Raw genomic sequence first — 23,851 nt, 5'->3', positions numbered from 1 at the left:
GGCACTCAGAAAAATCCCTGTCTTTAATCTCAGGTAAATAATCAGCGCCACTGGGCAGAGCCCATGCTCAGGTGAGAATACACAGCAGCTCTGTGGGTGTGGACTCAGGGAGAGTCTGAGCTGCATCTCCAATCTCTACAGTCAAAACTTACTAAGCATGGTAAAATGCCTTTTTTTCTCCCCAGAGGGTTATCAATATGACAGATTTTAACACAGACAGGAAAAGGAGTGTCCTTCACTTTGTGACAATGTCCATAAATATGTAGACAACATTTTAAAACTCTGCTACAAAGCCTCAAGACATGAGTAGTGTAACTAAACGCAGGAACACAGACTATCCTGAGTTGGAAGTGACCCATCAGGATCATCAGTACAGCTCCAGGACCTGGACAGACACCCCAACAAAATCCCACCCTATGCATCTCTGGCAGCAGTGCCCAAATGATCCTGGGGCCATTCCCTGGGAAGTCTGGGCAGTGCCCAGCACCTCTGAGAAAGAACCTTTTCCTAATATCTGTCCTAAACCTTCCCTGACCCAGCTCCAGCTGTTCCCTTGAGTCTTGTCACTGGTCACAGAGAAGCGATCAGTATCTGCCCCTCCACTGGCCCTTATGACATGAGTGCATTTTCATTAATCTCATTTTCTGACATTTTAACTGAATTTGTTTTAGATCAGATTTCCTAAACACTCAAGGCTGAGGCAGACACCTTCTGAGTAAAACACTGGACAAAGGTATTTAGGCTTTAAGCTTACCAGAAGAGAAGTATGAGGTGATCATCCCTCATTTAGATGCCCTGTACACAGCAGGAATAAATCAATAATAAAAGCAGAAGATATATATCTGGAACATTTTGAACATAAATTCTGATTATTTTTACATGATGTGTAATATGAAAAGTGAAGAGAAAAGGCAGCTGCTAAGACAAATATGGGGGGGGGTGTTATCTTCAGAGTATTAACAAATCAATCCATTACAAACCAATGTGTGTGTGAAGAAATAAAACCAGCAGAATATGTGCAGCCTTACCGCACGGAGCGATCATCGCTGCCGGTGACTGCCAGAGGTTTCTTGGGATGCATGGCCAGGGCCCAGAGCTCCCCTTCGCAGTGGCCCTGCATGATCAGCATGGGCTTGTCCCTCTCCCTCACGAGCACCTCGAAGATCTCGCTGTCCTGGGTCCCTGCCAGGAGCCTGTCGGCTTTCCAGCACACACTGCGGATGGACAGCCCTAGGAGCGCAAGGAAGCTGCCCTTAGTGCCAGCCCTGCCTGAGAATTCCAGAGCTCATTCCCAGCCCATTCTTGGGCACTGGAAAAACACGGGACATCCCAGCTGGTTCAAAGCTCAAGGTGTTCTGGAAGATTTTCTCCATTTAGCACATTGAGAAAGCTCAATCCAGGGAAAACATGCTTGGCTTGCTGCACACCTTGGGAATTTAAAAACCAGCTCCATTTCACAGGATCTAAAGATCTAAATTCTATATTAGCCAAGGGGTTTCTGTGACTGAAGCTGGTTTATTCCTTTTTCCACTGCTTTACTTTTTTGCGCATTCAAATAAAATTTTAATGGTGAATTTAAATGGTTTGTGCCCATTTATCACACTTTTCCACTTCAATCAAAATGGATTATTAAAAAAAAAAACACCATAAAAAAATATATCCCTCCTCCCCAAACTAACAGAATATTGCTTTGTACAACTTTAAGAGAGCTTGATCTTATTCCACAAATCTGATCCTAACTTTGGAGCCGGAATTTTACTGACCACTAACTTAGAAACAACCGCTCAGCAGGCTGAGCAATTTAGTAACACTCTCTGGTCTACTGCTTGCAGGGTTTGTATTTTCTGTTCCAGTACATGAAAAAAAGTTTGGATCATAGGTCTAGAAGCTGTGAGATGTGAATGAATAAAAAAATACTTTTGTCATGTAGTCAAGGTCACCCACATCATCATTTTCACATATTTTTGGAACCAAATACATAATGCAGTGAACTACTGGTTGCATGAATAAAATACTCTCATCTCCTGAGTTGGTTAAATTAATCCTAATTTATTTTCTTGTCCACTTCCAACAGCTTTTAATTTTTAATGCCATTTTATGACTTAGTTAAATTAATACTGAAGTTCTGATTTTCATCTTCTTCTTGGAACACACCAATGACCACACAATGGAATTCAGATTGAAATTTGGTGGAAGATGGACTCTGTTAAGATTTAGAACACAAACACACTTTGAATGTGGGAAAGACAATGTTCTCTGTGAACATACTGCACATGAAGGAATATTATCTGCTCTCAGGGTTTAACAGACAATGCCTTGGCAAAATGCTTTGGAAAAACAGCTGGAAGGGAGGGACAGAAGGTCCCAGGTAAGCATTAAGGCTCCACCACTGCCCGAGGCTACAGATATGCTTAAATTAATCAGTGCCAATGCCAAGTGAAAATGAAACCCCACTTCTAGAGGTTGGGAGCTAGAATTTTCACTTGCCCAGATCTTTGTTTTTGGTTATTTGTTGCTACTGTTTTCCAGAAATTTGTGTTAAACATTACAATTTGGGCTGCAAAAAACTTCATAAAGCAGAAGTTCAGAGCACAGGCACTGTTGCTTGGGTGTCTTGGACAACCTTTTGAGGGCTAAATTCCATGAGTGAACACTAAACCCTTGATAAATCATGCATTGTGATCCATGAGATTGTAAGTGCTTCAAATCATAAAATAAATTGATGACTGAGCTCACTGGAAGCAGGATTAGATTCAACAAATGTGATTATCACCAACTTAATAATATTCTCTCCAACAAATCTGCCAAGTGCAGATTTCATTCCAAGAGCATGAGTGGGGTGTTCAGACGGTCAGCATTTCTGGGTATCAGGTTCAAGAAATCTCAATTAGTTAAATGAATTGCAAAATAATTAATTAATTAAGGATTGGCTAACTTCATTCTCCCATCTTATGGTGTTTAATTAGTTCTCACTGATCTTCTTGCTTTTCCATGGTGGGGAGCAGAGATTTCATCCCTGTGTTTATATCATGAACCATGGAACACCCCACAGGTTACAGAATTGTCAGAGGGAAGGAAACACAGACCCAAAATAAATGCGGTCATTAAGTAAAAAAAAATCAGCACTACGCAGAGACATCTATGCTTCACATTAAATGCTGTCACAATCCATTATCCAGATGTGTGAAAAGCCATTAAAGGAATAGCTCATTACCTTTGTATCCTTGTTCAGTCTCCCTGAGATCAATTTTAGTAATCGGTTTGAACTCGGTGTCCCACAACCGAATGCAGCCATCTCTCCCTCCAGTGGCAAAGCCTTCTTCACAAGCATACATACTAAAAATTCCAGCCTGCCAACCAACAGCAGTCCAAGTTTGAAAGGTCTTTACAACCCATTTAAACACACAAAGCAAATGTTTTCAAACAGACCCTTGTAAAAGGCCAGAAACTGCTGGGGACAAAAGTGTTGGCCATCCAGAAAGCAAACCACTGGACATAGCTTTTATTTCAAGTGTTCCACTCGAGTGGTTTATGTAGAAACCTTAGTGCAAATAGCAGTGACACAGCCTATCAGCAGAACTTCAAATTTAGGTCTGGTAATATTATGACAAGGACAACTGAATAACTAATGGAGCACTTAAAATAAAGAGTTACCCGTGAAAACAAAACCAAGAAAACAAACAATACAAATATTCTTACAGGAGCAGAGGTGACTGAGACATTCTTTCATTAATTCAGTTCAGACATCCTTTGGAATCTGTCAGGAACTGAAAGAGTGTCAATTCATTCTCTTTGTTGATAGCAAATTTCTATTAGAGTTTGAATTTCTCCTTGGTTTAGTAAATGGTTCATGATTAATGGCTGTGCTGAACTACCTTGGAATAGCTCAAGGAATGCCTGCTGAGACAGTATTTTATCAGGAAAACCTTGGTTAGGAGATAAGCTGAACTGCAGGGAGATAAATACAATGGAGAGAAGACCTCCATTTTTGAAGTGGCCTTGTTCAATGTCTTCATAAATTAATATTTCTAATTATTAATTGCATAGGAATTGCATGTTGGCCATGGCAAACTCCATAATTTATCATATTATGTATAAAGGGGTTGCATTTAACCATTCTAATGAATCTTACCAATTCTGCAAACAGAATTCTGCTAATATACTACAGGGGGTTATTGCTTGCCAAAGACATTCATGTGTTACTGCAGCTGCAGTTTCACAGTAGCTCCTCAAGTAAAATGCCCCACTGACTCCAGCCTCCCTGCTTTCATAAATTAGGAGGGATTACTTTTGTAAATAATTAATGCTTATATCTCATTTGAAGAGGTCCTATGAATCCTGATGAAATGTCACCATAACTAATTTTGTGAGACCAGAAAAAAACCATTATTTTTGCAGTGATATTTCTAGAACAAAACCACAGTGGTAAGTCTTAGATGTCACATCACTTTTCTAAAGAAAATTGTCTTGTTTCCTTTTGTTCCAAAAAACCCACATCAGAATACCATTACCCACAGTCATATTCCAAATAGGAGCAGTATTTTTAAATACATATGAAACAAGACAAGGAGTCCTACTGTGCCTTCATTGTAGCACCAACAAAGGCAAATTAATTGTATTAGACTGGTTAGAAATCTAACACATTCCTGCACATCCCCCTTTCACTCTGTAATTAAGAGAGCTCCAGACTGGGGGTGGTGTTTTTTGGGTGTGTGTTATGGAGGTAATTGGAGTAAACTGTTCAGAGTATGGCTGGAGTACAGACTCTCAGATTCAATGGGTTTGCTCAACACTGAAGCTCTTCTGAGGAGTCAGTCTCCATCACTGGGTATTTTAGTGGCAAAATTCTGTTTAAGCTTAGATAATCTGCTTACCAACTATTTTTAAGTAAGCTGATCATAATTGAAGGTACTCAATCTGTGAAACTTTAGATTTACAGACTTCATTTGAGGTTTGGTTTACTTAGTTTGATGAAGGCTATAAATATCAGCAGTTCTGGCATTATCAGCTCAGCACCTGTTGGCAACATGTCAACAAGTACAATAATACATCTAAAGTTCTTAATTGCTGAACATCCTCAAGACATCCTTCTGACCTGAAAGAGAAGGAAATCTTCGGAGCAAAGCCTTCAGGATGCTTTTCAAACCAATTCCTCATCAAACAGATGTGAAAACACCACTTACACTGTGTGCTCCTTGAATTGTGCGGACCAAGTTGAGCCCTTTCCAAACATAGATGTCTCCATTTAAAGCCCCAGAGTAGGTGATATCTTCTTTAGCACAGGCTAAACACAGGATTGTTTGGAGATCTCCTGTTTTACCAAATATTCCTCTCTTTGCTGTCAGGGTGTTCCCACACAATGTCCAAAACTGTGAAAAGTAAATGGCAGGTTAGGAGAGATTTTTGCAGAATTTCTGTTTTTTCACATAAGTGTGCAGATCTCAGACACACATCCTGACAGAGCAGTGTCTGGCAGGCACTGAAGTGATCCCTTCAGTCCTATCAGAGCACCCACAACTCCAAAGCCTGTGCATTTACCAAGGAAAGAGTCAGGCAAATGTAGTACATCTAAACCCAAACTAAATGACCAAACGGCTAGAGGGAGTGAGGCTTAGTGCTGCCTCTCTACTGCCACACAGCCCCTTCTCATTCTCTCACTGTCCTTTATCAGGTTTTGTGGGAAATTCTGTCCAGACAAGTGCATGCTTTTAAATTCCCGAAAATCTCATTTTATTGTATGCAAAACACAGCTACAGCATTGAAGTGATAAAATACTTTATCTTATACAACCTGCATGCTGGAGCAGGCACTTCTGCCCTTCCCCAGAGCATTGAAAGAGTTCTGTCCCTCAAATATAGTCACAGTTACTGAGAAACCATCTGTTCCTTGGGGACTGCACACGCTCATACGTGAGACAGCTCCCTGACGCCCAGAGTAACAGGTTCCCAAGTATGGAAAAGGGACTTGCTCAACTGCCACGCAAAAGTCATTAACATTCTGCAAAAAGGAATCTAAGAGTGACTGGGAAAGAGAATAGTGAAAAAAACAAAAGTTTGTCTCAGAAGGTTGTCTTTGGAGGCGAGCTATCAGACTACTTGTTTTTTTAATAAAGGTGTTTTTTAAAAGTTAAATAAACATCAAGCAGAGACCACAGTCTGTGTACCCAGCTCCCCCACAAGGACCAGACCTTCCAGGGAAGGCAGAATAAAGAGAATATCAATGAGAGATATGCAAGAGAAGTGCTGAAATCTCCAGTCCTGTCAGCAGCAGGACGTTCTGGACAGGTGCAAATACAGAACAGCAAATCCCTGGGGTGCAGCACAGCACAGTGTGTCAGAGGAGTCATCCCATCTCTGTCATCTGACAGAAACTGGACAGGAATAGCGATGTGTCTGGCACAGTTTCATCATGTCCCTCCACTCCCACTTCATTTGCCTACAGCCAAATTTTCAGTAGTTTTTTTTTTAATTCATTATTCCAGAAAATCCTTGGATCAAAGTTTTTTATTTCACCTCCTTCTCTATCGCTAATTCAATTAAATTTTCCCTTTGCCTCTTAACATCAGCCAATTTTGAAGGCAAAGGGAATAGTGTCCCCAGGGGTCCCAATCCTTGAGTCAAACCTAAATTCTCCTCCCTTCTGGATAGCTGAGGAAGGGTTGAAAAGCAGGCAGCAGTGCTAGAAGGGTGGAGGAAATATCCTGAGTTCCCTGAGAGATTCAATAGCTCCTGGACTTTACCTCAGCTTCTAATCCCTGCTCAGTCAAATGAGGCAGCAGAACTGGACTGCTAAAGGAATAAACGGTACAATTCCCAAATATCAGTCCAAATGTCTTTAGAGCTGTTATTCCCACAATTTTGTACCAGACAGCAAGTTCAGGCCACTGCTGGAGCACCACTGGAGGGGAACACGGAGTAATTTCCCCTCCACGCTGCTTTTTTCCTATTTTTTGGCATTCCTTTATCTCCAGGTATTCACAGTGCCTGGTATTCTCTGTGTTCAGGGTGATTATGGCCATTTTAAACAGAAGACAGGTGCCAAACAAACACAGGTTTTGAAAAACAGCTTGCAGAACACAACAGATTGTATCACTGCTTGCCAAAACCACCCACAGTTTGAAGCAGTGGTGGTTTAAGGGCACGAGTTTCTCAGGAACCAGAACCAGAAATATTAACTGATTTCCTAAACTTCTAGTCAAAGCTCTTCCCACACCAGTCATGTGAAATAATTGCCATCTGTTAGGAATGTTTTTGAGGAGACAGGAGAAAAGTAGAAATCTGAAGGGGATATTGGGGGACAAGGATTTGTTTCTAAGCTTTCCACAGATATGAGAAATTTTTATCATAAACATCTAATACACATCTAGGTTTCAATCCCAAACACTTCCATAAAGGGTGACTTAGAGTGATCAAATAGTGGGGCACCAGAGTTTTCTCTCTGCAGGCCCTGCACACTTCTGAGTGGTGTTACATGAGAAGCCCAAGTGCAGGTCATTCTGTTCACACTTTTTACCCTGATTCCTCCTCCAGCTGCACAGTAACCCTCTGTGATGCTGGATGAGGGAAACCCCTAAAGGCTGAGACCATTAGGGTGCAATGGAGAAGGCAGAAAACCCAAAAGTATAAGTATATAATGATGAAAATTACACCAAAGGATCTTCCTGACTTTCTTATTCAGGAATCTGCAGCTCAGGAACTGCTGAATGTCTGAACTGGCTTCAAACAAAACATTCTGCAAAATGTTCAAAATGTAATGAAAGAAAAATATAATCCGTCCTATATTTCAAATCTTCATCGTGTAAGAACACAGATTTTTTTAAAATTTTTTTTTCTGTGCAAGTACTTTTTGCAAGTAAACAATGAAAGCTCTTTACCTTTATGTGTTTTACTCCACAGCTGACAATTCTGTTTGGCTGATATTGATCCCAGGAAATATCAAATATCTGTTAAGAAATACATTAAGCTTATATTTTAACCTATACAGTAATGGCATCCAGGTTCAGCTTGCTTTTACCAGTGCTTAGCCATAATTTCTGTTGGAACATATTACTAAAAATGAAAGAACACTCTACAGGTAAATTTGGAGCTCTTTGTAATCAAAGATCAAGGCAAACACAGAGGGCTCCTCACACAGCTCAGTCAACACAATTCCCTGACTACACACTGCCAATCCATTCCAGCTCCAAAATATCACTGAATAAACGATATTTACATAGGCATTCTTTCCCACTCCCTCTTCTGTGCAGAAGCTCCTTTTTCTGGTTGGGAAAACCTACTTGGACTAAGATTTTAGTACTTCCAACCTGTCCTGGAGAATTCTGGTAACTCAGAACCTGATCTTGCACTAACTAAGGTCAGTAGCAAAACTTGCATAGAGGCAAAACATGTTATAATATGATAACATATATACACAAGTTATCAGAATGTGTCCATAATTTATTTTACATATTCATCCATGTGCTTATATATGTCAGGGAGGTATTTTGCTTATGTTAAACCTGGTAAAATATTTCCTAATCCTGAATAACATACTAAACTTAAACCTGGTCTGTTCTTATCTTTATTTAAGTTATGATCCTTTACCTGAAGCTAACAGATACGAAAGAAATATTTAGCTCAATCAAGTTTCTTCTACAGGTAACTGTCTTAAGGAAAACTGAAAGGGATATAACTAAATTTGCCCTTGTAATAAATTGTCTTTTTGACAATTTTGTCAGAGACAAGATGATCTTTGGCCACTGAGCTCCCATTTCACATCTCATATGAAGAGCTACAGATCACTGCACTCAGTGCGTAGGTACAATGTATTTCCTCCCTAGGCTTACTAACAGTGCTTTGCGCTGGGTCTGGCACCAAGAGAAGGAATAAATATCTTGTCCAGTATTTTAAAAGCCAGGTAGAATGACCAGAATTTTTTTTGCATTACCCTAATAGAAACAAAAATTATATTTGAAACACTCATGCAGCTCCCAGATAAAATCCAGGAATGTTTCCATACAATTACCCTGTCGGAATGGCCTGTAGCTGTTGCCAGGAGTTTTCCTCTCTTCCAGTCCCAAATACACACTGTGTTTTTGGCATCCAGTCCCACAGAAGCCAAACGCTGAGGAAGAACAACAGCAATCCAGTTAACAGGAAATCAACCCAAACCACTTTGCTGGACTTCCCAGGATTACATGCACAAATGGAATTTCCCATACATGACCTGGGTTTGAATCACATTGCAAAGGCAGACTCACACTCAACATTTATTCACTAGAGAGAGCACTGAAATGCCTCATTTTCTCTAAAAGGTGAGGTTATTGGTTTCAGGCTACCAATGTTCCAAGTGAAATTCTTGCTCTGAAATTTCTGAGGTAATTGTTTCAGGTGCACACCTCTCTAGCATTTTTGATTTATTTTCTGATAATAAAAGTGAAAGGGAAATAAAAACTTTCACTATTTCCAACTATTTCACTATTCCCAACTACTGCTTTGTTCATTATGCTCATTTTGTTGAGCTTTAGAACCAGAACTGGATGTACTTTGAACAGTTGCCTTTTTCATATCTTAGTGTATCACATCACCAGTTAAAACAACTGAAAGAATTAACTAATAACCAAGTTAAAGTTTTATTGGTCATTAATTAAAATAACTTAGTTTTAATACTTTCCCATCTCAATAATGGAAGATATAAAAAGGACAGAATAAAATGGAGGGGGAAATCTGGAAGGGAAAAAGCAGAGTACGTCCATCTGTGACATGCCCAGAAGATCAGCCATTACTGTGTAAGTTGTAGGTCTTTTCTGTTCCACTGACTGTCCTAATTTTGTCCAACTTTACATGAATTCCATAAAAAATTTGCTCGAATTTTGAGTAAGCAAATTGTTTCAAATCTGGAACTGTCTGTGATAACACAAAAAGACTGAGCCAGCAAAGAAAACAAGTGTCATAACCACAGACTCCTCTAAAATACTGTATTAGGAAAAATATTAAATGCAATAAAGGTCTCAACAACTGAATAACAGAGAGAGGAAGTAAGTGTTCATAGAGGAACAGAAGGCTCCAGTTTTCATTCTGTAGCAATAATTCAGAGAGGAGGTACTTGAAGCCTTTTCATCCTTTTCCTGAGTGGAAATACTGAAATAGGAGGCACATCTTCCCTCCTGGGAGAGCCCCTTGACAGCCTTTGCATCAACTACAGCAGGTTCACACACCTTCCACTGTCTTAACTGTTACAGTTTCTTGATTAAGAGGAATGAAATAGATATTTTGGGACTTTGGTTTAATGAGAGATGACAACAGGCATTTTCCTGATGCAAAATCTGCAGAACTCATCCACTGTGCCACCAGAAAATGCACCAAGCAATGCGGTATTAATGAAAACAACAAAACAAAAACCCTCCAAAAAACAAAATCCAACTCAACACCCCTCAGCATCACCACCACAAAAAAAACTTATTTACAGACTTATACCACAAGTTCCTCTGAGTCCAGTCTCCTTCTAGGGGAATAAAAATATAGAGAGAAGAAATGAGCTGTTCCTAGAGGAATGTAAGGTTTTCATGGGGCAATCTGGATCAGTTCCCAGATATTGTTGGAAGGGAACAAGATTCCCTTGGAGGGTTCACCCTATGGGGGACAGAACTCCGTCAATGGGCTCTGACTCATATGGGAGTTGTGAAGGGAGATGTTGGGGGTTGGTTCTCTCCCTTTTCCCTCTGTGGAATTTTCCCCATTGTCATGCTAAGATACCTGTTGACTGGGCCCTGGTGACAAGGGGGAGGAGAGAGAAGAGGGGAACCCCGTGAGATTCAAACAGCCAGAAGAGGAAGCGGAAGGCTCTGGCTCGGCCCATTCCCCCTGCGGAGTTCGGACGAGAAGGACGATCGCTGCCTCTCCTCCATCTCCGCCATCCCAGCGTCGGGAAACCACCATCGGACCCTGCCCTGCTGCCTTCTCGCTGTGAACTACCACCATCCAGCACTCTGCCGAGCACCGGGACCGACACCGTGAGCGGAGAGCTCTCTCCATCTCTCTCTCCCCCTGGGACAGCGCTGCCATCACCCCCAGCCCTCCTGCGGCTCTGCGGGACCTGCCCGCCCCCAGCACCGGGAACTGCAGCTCAGGGAAAAGGTGCCTGCAGCCAAAAAACACTGGGACTGAGTTACTGTTCTGTTTGTGGCTAATTTCATAGCTGTTGTTGTTCTTGTTTGTCTTGTTAGCTATACTAGTAAAGAACTGTTATTCCTACCCCCATATCTTTGCCTGAGAGCTCTCTTAATTCCAAAATTATAATAATCGGAAGAATCACTTTTTTTTTTCAGTCCAAAGTGAAGCTTCTGCTTTCCTTAGCAAACACCTGTCTTTCAAACCAGGACAGGAGATAAAGAAGTTTGTACTGTGGAACAAAGAAATAAAATTACAGTTTTTGCAGGAAGTCACAAGGTGAAATGATTTCTGTGCTTTACCATCACTCCCAATGTCAGTAGAATTTATGGTGCTGGAACTGGTCAGGGTCAGTGTTACAGCACGCCCAGCTGCAGGGCGACTGAGAAACTCTTCTGGCCCAATGGCACTGCAACACAGAACAATCACACAAAAGAACCCTGCACCCAGGAAATCAGACCTTAGTATTGGGAATAGCACCTATTTCATGTGTGCAGACACTGCCTACATGTGGTTCCTGCTTCCAAGCACTATTAATGCCTCTCCTCAGGGTACTTTGGCAACAACCACAAGGAAGAGTTAGGGCCAGGAGAACATTTTCCATCCAGGGAGTGCAGGATTATACTCGCTTAATTTTGGAAAGCTCTTTAATTCAATTTTATAATTGTTTTGACAATTTGTGCTTAAAAATAAAGTACTGAGACTTGTCTAAAAGAGACAGTCTCAAGCACAGAGGGTACTTGACAGACAACTCAGAGAATAGAAGCTTTCTGTTCCCCTAAAATTGCAAAATAGAGCATAACTACCAGAAAATTACATAAAATAATATAAAGGACACATGGGATACTGAAGGTAGCTGGAACCAGTGGATAAACAGATATTGAGGAGCCTGAGTCAGGTTTGTGGCAGTTATGTGACAAAGAACACCAGTTCATGCCCTGAGAAGTCCAAAGCAAGATCATGACTGCACTGGGGGCCTCTCAGTGAGTACAACCAGCAGACCTCTTTAGGTTCCAATAAGGGGCAGAGGCAGGGAAATTGGTTCTAGGGAAAGTAGTGTTTATGTATTAGCTGGGAAGTACAGTGTAACATGTCTGATTAGGAGGGAATAAATGACCTGTTATAAAGTTCCACGACACACATTTGATTAGAGAAAAAAAATTACTCCTCCAACTGTGTCCAATGCTGAAATAAGGAATGGCTGTTTTCTAAAACTTTAAATTCTGTCTGAAAGGTTATTTATTAGCCGACTTTGGTATCAGCAGGGAAAGCACTACAGGAAACTAAGAAGTATTTTATATTTTCTTTTAACCTTGGCCTGCTGAGAAAGGTCTCCTGCCAGCAGAAAAGCGATAAATGCTGAATTTCCTTTTTGGTTGAAACACACTTTTAGCTCTCCTTCCGGAAGGGAATTTGACAGAATTCTATTCAGAGAATTCACAGAACTACCAGAAGAAAATATCTGTCAAGTAGCTTAAGCACATAATTAAACAATTGTTTTTAAATCTACACAGATTTGGAAGATTTGCCTAAAGAAGCCTAGCGCTGCATTTTTAGCTTTTCATTAGGTGTGTATACATTACGGCAGTGCCCTTCCCACTCCATTACAATGAGGCATCTGCTTTGCAGGTAATTCTGTGAAGGTGTTAGGTCTTTTAAGGAGAAACCATAGTTAACTCTTGATTGAAGAGAAGACATTCTTAATTACAGACAAAATAACAGCTCCTCATTAAACATTTGAACACAGTGTAGTTTCCCTCCTGCCAAATGGCAGCTCCTGCTTAGACAGAAAAAGCCCAAACTAAAATATGTATTTTTTAAAATAGCAACACTTGAAGAAATTCAGCTTCCATCAGGACTGTATTAATTGCAGGTAACACAAAATAGGAAATTTACTCTGATTCTATTTGTCTCCAAAAGCTGTATTGACAGTACAAAAAATGAAGGAAGCATTCAAGCTCTCCCCTCTGTATTGATGACCTCCATTTATTAGAAATTATAACAAACCCTGTGCACACTGATCTGCAATCCCCACCCTGTGGAACATGAGGCTAGGGTAGCACTGCAGGAACAATTGCGTTGTGTCTGTGTGGGGTCAGCTCCAGCCCAGCCAGGAGGAAAAATTCCCCACTAATTCAACCAAAAGGAGCAGATATCCCAGAATTTCTGGTTCAACAAGAGCAAATTAACTTGGCTCGGAGAGAGGTGTGGTGGCCCATGTGGTGACACATGGAGCAGCACTCGCACAGAAGCTGAGCAGAATTCATGGAGATCCACTCTAGGAATGCAGCAGTCTTCTGGGCTTTGCCTCTGCCTAACTTTTATTAGGAAGTGGATAGCAGGCAGAGTTAGCAGTGAGAAGAATATAGATGTTCCTGCCTCTGCACCATCCCTGATTGTTGCATTGATATGTGTTTTGGGGCTGAAATAAAGGACTTCCCTGGCTTTTAACAGCCTTTGGATATAAAAGAAGGAAAACTTTGCAGTGGGAGGTGCAAGCAGTGTCTGCAGAGTGATTTGCCCAGTCACAGACACCAGCTGCCTTGGGAATGGTGACTAAACAAAGCAGAACTGCCAGCAGCTCTGAGCTCCAAATTCATTCACAGACTTCCTCCCGTGCCCTTTAATTCTGGCTCAGCACAGCAGCTTCTCCTGCAAAGCCAGGAAGAGCAGCAAAAAGCCAAGATGCATTATCCATATTAATGTTTTCCAGATATACAAGTGTTTAATGCAAATTTTTATTTCCAGAATAAACTGCAATTTCACAAGCACTTCCAGAAAGGGAATTACCACTGTTCTGCAAGGTCAACGTGGCAACTGGGTTTCAATTACAGCAAGCACTCAGCAGGGTCTTCATAAAGGCCTCCACCTTAAACACCCTCTAGGCTCATGGTTTGAGCATCCATGAGGTGCTTAAATAGCTTTTAAAAGTAAGTTTAACTGCCAGTCTTGTGAAGTTAAAAATGAGGGGGGGAAATGAAAAGCATTTATTTCTAAATGAACAATATCTTAAAATATTACACCATCAGAAATTTTGTCCTGCTGATTTGAGGGTTTTCTTGTCTGAGGTTTTTGCTATCAGCTAATCTAAGCACTCCTAAAAATACTTTTGCAAGTATTACATCAGGAAACTCATCAGGACATAATTGCCATCAATAAAATTGCACACCAGATATTTATTTATCAAGCTCTGTGAAATATTTCTCAGGTAAATGTGAATTTTTGGGCTAGATGCCTAAAGCTTTTACCACTGCCCAAGAGAAAAAAAATAACTGTGTTTAGTTGGGAACAACCCACCATTTTGTTACATTTTAAATTTTGTTTCAAGATATCATCTAGACTAATCACATTGTAGAAAGCCACACTGTGTGTCCTAATGCCATATTCAATTAAACTGACAGTACACCCCAGCCAAGGAGACTCTCCCAGCAGTGAGATTAGTGCAGTTCTTGTGCCAGAAAAGCTGCAGGGTTCTGAGGGTTTTGCCAGGAGCTGATTTCTTTGGACAGCAAGTGACAAGTACATGGTGAAGCCACTGCAGTTAAGCCACAGACAGGCGTTTCTGCTCTGGATACCTGTCCAACACCTGACGCCTCCATCCCACTCAGATGTCAGGCTGTGATTTCCACCCCAAAAGCACCTCCTGTGCAAGACTGCCTTTGCAGTCCTGCTGCAATTACAATTACAATACAAACCAAGGCCTCGAATGGCAATCACAGTTCCATCATAACAGGAGTTGCAGCCCTATAGCTGCTGAAACACAAAACATTCACGGTGCATCTTTCAGTAAACCCAAAATGCAACTCTTTTCAGAGCCCAGGGGAGGAGATGTACTGACCTGGCCGTCAGAGTTGAAGACCAGGCAGGCGACTCCGTGCGTGTGCGCATCCTTCAGGACAGACACAGTCTGGACACTGTAAGAATCCCAGATGCAAATGTAGGGGTCCTTCCCAACCTGCCCTGTGGCTACCAGCATTTTATCTGGGTGAACTGCGAGGCTGCAAACAACACGCTCCAAGTTATAACACATTTTGGGAACAATCACGGCAGCTGTCTTCAAAACCCAGTTGATTCCAGGATTTACTTAAAATGTTTTTCTAAGATTGACACGGTGAGTGCAGAATACAATTTATCATGTCATAACATTTTAACTAGACAAAAGGAAAAGAATAACCAGAGAATTTTAAAATACTTTTTATCAATAAGCTGATTGAACACAGACATGGATCTTAAGTCTTTCACAGATTTGTAATGGATGATTTTCTACTAATTATTCTTCTTTTGCACATCAGCTCAAATATTCTGAAGTATGGACATTATTCACTATGAGAAATACACACAAGAAATCCTCTCATCTTTATATATTTAAATATAGCAATCTCAGAAGAGACACAAATTAATTGTTTCACCAGAATCAAATCATATTTCTGTTCACAACCCTTTGGATATGAAAATAAAATAAACCCCTCTGAAAAGTCATATGAATACAAAGGCAGTTTTACACAGTTACCCAGGAAATAAATTTGAACAATGGATGAGTACGTGAGCTACACATGGAATAAGGAAAAACATCCTATTAATAAACTGGCACTCACCAGGTGGCTGAGGGGAGCTGGATACTTCTACTATCCCAGAACAGAGAAAACTAATTATTAAGAAAAGTTAATCCAAAACCTTAAGTAAGTTTCTTAAACATATGCATTTCATGGAAAAAGAACAGTTTTAATACAATTTACCATTTTCTCTCCCCTGCCCATTCCTTCTTTCCTCCCCAGGCTTGAGTTGTACATTATATTTTCTGTCAGCTAATTCACACCTCAGTTCTACACCCATACAGGCAATAAAAGGTGACACCACAAACTTAAGGTGTGATAGCTGTAATTGAGTTAGAATACTTTTCTTCAAGAACCAGAAGGAAAGGATTAATTGGGTTAACCTCCCTCACTGCTAGAGTAGAATTACATGTGCCACCATTTAGCACAGAGCAGTTCTCACACACCAGAGCCTCCTCTTGGGTTAAGAGCACAAACACATTTCCTAAACATCATCACGTCTGTACTGAATGCCTCTGGTATTTGTTTTATACTTTTTGATGCATGAAGTCAGCCTGAGGGAGAACTAAAATTAGGGAATAATATCAATTTTTGGCACCTAAATTAGCAGTCTGATTTCCCAGCCCCACTGAGGACATTCATCTCCTGCCACCAGCCTTTCTAAAACACTCCACCTGCCCACGTTCACTCTGGCTGTTAGATAATCAAGGGATTATTTTTGTCAGACAGAGCAGTGGGTTAGAGGAAGGAAATGAAGAAATGAAAGAAATGAAGAAATTTCAAGAACAGCTCTAGCTGACTGTTTGTTACCTCTATGAGTTATATGTTTGATGTGTGTTCAACTATTAAAACTGTAAGTGTACCTGTACAATACCTCTGCTACAGATGCCATGTGCTGTCTTCAGGGTACAAGATTTCCATGCCCTTCCCTGCCTCCTTAAGTGGGTATCAACTTCATGGGCTACGTTTTGAACCTGTCCTGGTTTGCAATACAAGATATATATTCTATTACCATCTGAGAAAGGTGATCATCCTTATCTCTGTGGGAAATGTCTTCTGTTGATGGGCCATTGTGTCCTACTGTATAACTGGTAAGAGTGATCATCCTTATTGCTGTGGGAAGTATCTTCTGTTAATGGACCATTGAGTCCTACTGTATAACTGATAAGATTACATCATCCCATTGGGAGATGCTACAGCCAGGAGGACGAGCCAAGACTTTCCTACCTAGACAAAAACTGAGGTTTAGAACACCAAAGGTAGCCTTTTTCCACTGGATTCCAGAGGAAGAACCAGACTTTTTCCACATCATCGCTGGACCCTTTGGAGGAAAACTGCACCAACACCCTGACTGACAGGGTATCAGGTTGTATTCTGACTCTGTCAGGGATATTATTTTTTATTATTGCATGTATTTTGTTTTTCCTTTTTCTCTTCCCCATTAAAAATTGTATTACTGGCTTGAAGTCTCACTGGTTTTGCTTTTCAAACCAGTACAGAACCATAAAATTGCATTTTCTAAGTAAACATCCCATAACTGGACCATTTTTAATGAAAGAACATTGTTATGTGCACCACTGGAAAACACTGAAATACTGTTATGTTACACTTATATGGAAATATGATTAGAAGAGACAGGGCATTCAAACAGCAGCAATTTATGGCATAGTAAACACATTGTTACAGGATTAATTCCTATTGCTTCTACAGGGAGGACAAGATCTAAGTAGGGTGGGCGGAAGAAATTTCCCAAGAAAATTTGTCTCTGTTTTCCAGGTTTGAGGGAAAAGGACACAAACTCCCTCTTGGTAAGGAGCTGGGATGAAAACAAGGGATCAAAGTAGCAGCAGCAGCAGCTGCTGTTGGTGCTGTTCATTGGCCCTGGCAGCTACTTCCCCATACAACAAGAATTTCTGTCTGTGGGAACAGCAACAGGAGTGGCTGCACACACAGGGAAAGAGGCAGAGACCAACTGCTTGGGAAGTGCCCATTCCCTTCCTTCAAGGGAAAGCAAAGAAAGCAGTGCAATTCCTGGCTAAATGCACTTATGTAAATTCCAAAAGCACTCTGATGTGTCTGCAAAAAGCCTCTCTTACCCAAGTCCCTCCAAAGCCACTTCTTTAGGCAAACAATCCATTCAGGATGACCCAGTAAAACTCAGGCAATATTTTAACATTATACCTCATTAATAAAAAGGTCTATTAGGAAGATTATCTTTCAGGGAACATTTTCTTTTCCTTCCCTTCAAAGATCAACAAGCTTGAATCTAAGCATCCAAGGCTGGAATCGTGTTAATTTAGGATAATTAGAGACGCCCAGACATCTGTTTCAACAGGGTCTGATGAAATGCTCTATAAAAGTCATTAGTGGATCCATCTGGCCTCGGGGCCTTGCCAGATGGAAAACTCGTACTACCTCCACAGTTTCTATTGCAATAATATCCTGCTCCAAGATTTTATTTTTTTAATAACACATGAGAATTCCAATGGATTAAAAGCATTTGTTTCTTGTCTACATTGTATTTCTGTCTGTATTGTTTTCTCTAGCAGATTCCATACAGTTGTTAACAGACTACAGATCTGAAGTTCCAAGATAGAACTAAGTAGAAAAGTTTAGCTGTGGCTCAAGCTTCAAAAGCATTTACAGAGAAGGTGAAGTGCTCTTTTCACATGGATGCACAGGTAGAGGGACAAGGCAGGAAACATAGCTGCCTGGATACAAGGAAAGCATTCTACACTAGAAAAATTAAAGATCAGGATAGTTGCCTAGAGAAGCGGTGGAATTCCCCTCAAGGGAAACAGGTCAGGACTTAATTGGCTTGACAGGACTCCAAATAATCAAATCTAAGGCTGTGATCTCAAAGTTTGGGTGGATGATCTCTGGAGGCCCCTTCAAAACCAGAGTTTTCTATGGCTCCAAATGCTGAAATACATCAAGGACGTCTAAAGTAATCAAAGTAAAAATTTTGGCTCACAGCAGTTAACCTGCATTAGATAATTGCTCCCTGATGCAGCAAAAAACAAGTGCTTCTGTTATCGTTAATACAGGCACACAGAACTGATAGAGACCTTGAAATGGGTGTATCAGATGAGAGATAGAGGTTTAAATCTCACTACTCTGGGTCTTTTAAACCTATCACTGCACTGTCCTATTCATGAGATGGGGAAAACACTTTTTCACTGCAGCAGTGAAAAACTGAACATTTGTTTTTGTAGTTTTGGTGCAGTTTTGGTAGTTATGTTTTCTATTTGAGGTGCCATATTAATTTGAATCATTTTATAACCATTCTATCAACAATTCATTGTTCATACAAACCAAAGCTGGTCTCCAGAACATCCCACCTGACAAAAAAAGAAATTGCTTTTTGAAAAGGAAACAAACACCTGCAGTTGTGAATGAAATCACTATCTCAGATGGACTGTCACCAGCTCTTGACAATGTAATTCGTCCTCAGTACTGGGATGTTTTGCACTTTAAAGCAGTGCACAAATTTGATGTTAATCTGAAATAACTATCAATTAATCTCTACTTCAAATCCATCTAGTTTTAAATTTGGAATAACATTTCCTGTTTAGACAAACCTTTACAGAATTCTGCAGTTTTCTGCCACAGTGCTAGATCATGTTAATTGAGACTTGGGAAGACACAGATACTGTCTGTATTCTATCAACTCGCTTCAGGAAGTCTTTTTCACAATGGAAGAACTGATATTTCTTGTTAAAAACCATCTACAAACCCCATAGTTTAGCAGAACAGAGAACACAGCAGGTCTTTCTTCAGAATATAGGTCAAACTTGTGAAGTACTCAGGGCACTGACTCTGTTGTGTTTGAACAATGGACATACTAGACAAGAACAATTTTTCTTAGAACTCTGTAGAAAAAAAAAAAAAAGTCTCTGAAGAAACAGTATTTCCAAGAAGCTCCATGCCTGTCCCAAAATAGCCACAATGTGCCACCAGGTATTTTCTCCTTTGTTGCCTCCTCCTGCTCCTGGCAGGACACTTTCAGGCTCCTGGCAGGCCGACAGCACATGGGAACAGCAGGGAGCTTCTGCATTTTACTGCTCACACAGTGCTAAGGACAGAGCTGTCCTCACATGGCAGCAAAGAACAGAAACACTCAGCAATTCCCCATTTCAAAGAGCAAAATTAGTTTCTTAGCTCAGTTGTGGGGTCAAAAGGGAACTCACTGCACAGAGCTATTTTAGCAGCCATATAAGGCAGGATGCAGCCTGATCCCTGTTTCTGAATACAACACAAAACATCAAGTCCCACTGAAAGGAATAATGGAACAAAGATGTTGGGGGTTGGTTCTTTCCCTTTTCCCTCTGTGGAATTTTCCCCATTGTCATGCTAAGATACCTGTTGACTGGGCCCTGGTGACAAGGGGGAGGAGGGGAGGAGAGGGAAGAGGGGAACCCCCGCAAGATTCAAACAGCCAGAAGAGGAAGCGGAAGGCTGGGCCTCGGCCCATTTCCCCCGCGGAGTTCGGACGAGAAGGACGATCGCCACCTCTGTCCCATCCCTGCCATCCCAGCGTCGGGAGCCATCCTCACTGCTGTTGGACCCTGCCCTGGTGCCTTCTCGCTGTGAACTACCACCATCCAGCACTCTGCTGAGCACTGGGACTGACACCATGAGCGGAGAGCTCTCTCCATCTCTCTCTCCCCCTGGGACAGCGCTGCCATCACCCCCAGCCCTCCTGCAGCTCTGCAGGACCTGCCCGCCCCCAGCACCGGGAACTGCAGCTCAGGGAAAAGGTGCCTGCAGCCAAAAAACACTGGGACTGAGTTACTGTTCTGTTCGTGGGTAATTTCATAGCTGTTGTTGTTCTTGTTTGTCTTGTTAGATATACTAGTAAAGAACTGTTATTCCTACCCCATATCTTTGCCTGAGAGCTCCCTTAATTTCAAAATCATAATAATCTGTAGGAAGGAAGGATCACATTTTTCAGTCCAAAGAGGAGCTTCTGCTTTCCTTAGCAAACACCTGTATTTCAAACTAGGACCAAAGACCAGTAGTTAAATGGAAGGAAATGCAGAGGCCCTCAGGAGCAAGGGAATATCAGAAATGGAAGAGGAGCCAGAAAAATGGAAGAGGAACGAGGTAACAGCAAAACAACCCGCATGAACCCCACCAGATCTGTAAAAATGGAGAGAGCATTGAGAAGAAAACTGCAGGAATCTGACAGGCTAATCCTACATCTAATCTCCCCCCAGATGAGTTCTGAAACACCAGCACAACAACCACATTTTGAGGTAAATCCAGCCCTTAATAACACAAGAGACTGTTGCTCATGCACAATCACAACTCCCAACCTTTGGCTCTTCCAGCACAGGCCGGAGACCTGCAGAGCAGCACAGAGCTGGCAGGCTGATCTCACACCAAGATAACCAATTTTATTTGGCAGGTACCATAGGGCAGGTGAGGGAGGCTTTGGGAGGGCACTGCCTGCATGTGGAACAAGTGGGAGAACAGAGAACAGATCTGTTAGCCCTGAGATGCAGAGACTCTGGTTATGTATAATACAGTTGATACACACACTCATAGAAGCAAACTGCCTTTTTTACACATCTGAACATATCTAATGATACTTTTAAATATACTAAATATTGCCACATGCTTCTTGTAAACAACCCAAGTACAGAGCATATTTATCCTGACTAAATTAAAACATAGATGTCGATAAAAACTCTGCAATAGCAACATTTTAATTTACTGGTGTGATTGCTGTATGGCAATATCTTGTTTTTATATAGCAGAGAATAGGATATGTGCACAAAATTATGGGCTTTTAAAAAATAATTTAGGCATTTTTTGGGTCCAAGCACTTACTAGCTGTTCCTCTATTGGTTTTCCCCTCCATGCTCCCTGTGTAGGAATAATGGTGATATAGACACAGGGTCCAGCATTTACTCATCACTCTGCACCAGCTTCCTACTCCCAAGAAGCCAGGCTGCCTCTGAGCCACAACTCCAGAATTCAGTGGCCTGTCTAAGACAGCTCCCATCTGCTACTCTGAGGAAGCAAACAGCCCCAGACAAAATGAAGTCAGACCAGACCGCATGTTGGGCTGGGCCACAAACCGAGCCCAAACGGAATAATTTATGAGGTGGATGTGCAGCTCAGACCCTAATAAAGGTCCCGGAAACACACACACACAGTAACAGCTGCTGTTCAGCTCTATCACACTTACAGTGCCCTGGGAATCCAACAGTCATCTTCACAGGGTTTTTATTTCTGACTATTTTCCAGAACTCACCTGAGGTAGAGTGGTGACAGAAGCATACAAAGTTATAACCATTCCTGCCACTCTTTATCTTTATAAAATTCTTGCTGACCTGCTCCTTGTGCCAGTGTTTGTTATTCAAGCCCATGGAGTTATTCTACCACATGTCAATAAGGTTTGTTCAGCTGCCCAAGGCTTACTAAAACTTTTGAAAGATCAGATCCAAAAGTGTGGCAGAACATGGAATTTCTCATGGCACCATGGAGCTACAGAGGGATCAGAGTCAGGCCAAATTCAGAAAGTAAATGTCTTTTGAACACATGATTGAAATTTTCCCAATAACAGAAAGTGAAAGAAGCAAGAGGGGAAAAAAAACCTCATAAAAAGTAATGCTTTAAGCAAAAGCATTCTACATTTAATAATTAAGACCACCTCTGATTTACACTCATATGCATCTGTACACAGAGAAATATTGGGCAGATTCCCAAATGAAAAGGGAGCAGCAACACAGCACAGTCCTGCAGCACTGAGGCTCTTCCATACACATGGTTTCAGCTCTCTAACAATTTCTTTGGACAAGTTTATTTTATTGATAACTCATAGATATTTTTGCAACTCTTAAGCTTCTCCCAGTGAAAAGCAACACTAGGAGATCTGATCCAAAGCCCTCATTATGACACTGAAAAACTAAACTACTGTTGATGTCCTCATGAACTGTGGGTTTTCAGTAACAACTGATCAGGGAAAATACCCAGTATTTCTTATGAGCCACACTAGCCCATAGAGACTTTCCTGTTTAACTCTGAAATTCAATCACCATATTCCAGTTTTCCTATTCATGCTCAGAGTTCCCATTTGAGTCTAATGATATTTGCATTCATGATTATGAACCAAACACTCCTTTTGATGGCCAAAACCGCCATCAAATAAGTAAATACCCAAAACAGAGACACAGTACACCCTTCTCAATATAAGTGTTGTGATTTGAGGCAATCAGTAAAATGGACCTGAAACTATCACTTGTAAAGAAAAATCTGCTAGGATTGGAGACGAAAAAGAGAGGGGTGGGAAAGAGAAAGAACTGTACTTAATTCAGCATTGTGTTTGCCCCTACCCTGTTCTATGCTTATGATACTTTATGGGCAATGTAACATGTTCTGTAATAAAATACACAATAAACCAGTAAGTAGATATTTGTCTATGATGCTGAGATAAAAACAAAAACTTAAATGCTATCAGTGATTTCTCGATACATGGAAAGCTAATGAAACACTGCTGTAAAATCCAGTACCGCTCAACAGGAACCAGCCAAACTTCTGAGTTCATCTGCTATAAGGGTTTTGAAGGCCAGTCTGAGCACTGTGATAGAAGATATAAAATTCATGTATCAGATAAAGCCTGGAAGTAAAGAAATCACTGTCACATGTTGAAGCCTCCTTCATCTCCTGAGTTCACCTTATTCCAGCCTGACTGTGGAAACACCAGAACCAAATGCAACCCAAATCAGGCAAACAGACCATGTACAGCTGGAGGCAATCAGACCCTTTATTTTTCCCATTTCATTTCACTCCAGGGCTGAAACAACTGAAAATGGCCTGGGTGTAGCTGTGCCTTTCCCCCAAAGGCAGAGATGTGGTAATAATTCAGGCAAAGATGAAGCTGACAGCTCTACAACTGGTGGTCACAGTGAACAGCAAATCTGAGCAGTAATTAATTGCCCACATGCACTAATTAATTAACTGCCTGCAGCACGGCAATGGATGCTAATGCCGCCGCCCCCCCCACCCTCTCCCGTGCTTGGCAGCATAGCAGGCGGTATTCCCAGGGTGGGGCAGGGAAAGGGGGGGTGATTCTCCTGTTTCCTCCAGAGGCTGACTCAGGCACAACTGCTCTGGCATTTCCTGGATCTACTCTGCTTTTCG

The 23,851-nt window shown here is 41.3% G+C and overlaps 1 protein-coding gene across 1 annotated transcript in view; it reads right to left on the bottom strand.

Annotated features, from left to right (window-relative positions):
• EML6 (EMAP like 6) overlaps positions 1-23,851 on the bottom strand; it is an 87,430-nt gene that overhangs the window by 45,101 nt on the left and 18,478 nt on the right. Inside the window, 6 exon segments of the mRNA XM_062489403.1 lie at positions 1,029-1,230; positions 3,215-3,350; positions 5,184-5,369; positions 7,874-7,942; positions 9,004-9,102; positions 14,986-15,145. Coding sequence (XP_062345387.1) covers positions 1,029-1,230; positions 3,215-3,350; positions 5,184-5,369; positions 7,874-7,942; positions 9,004-9,102; positions 14,986-15,145 — 852 coding nt within the window.

The sequence above is a fragment of the Cinclus cinclus genome, chromosome 3, assembly GCF_963662255.1.
Source record: "Cinclus cinclus chromosome 3, bCinCin1.1, whole genome shotgun sequence".
Lineage (NCBI taxonomy): Eukaryota > Metazoa > Chordata > Aves > Passeriformes > Cinclidae > Cinclus > Cinclus cinclus.
This window is presented reverse-complemented; position numbering and strand designations above follow the sequence as displayed.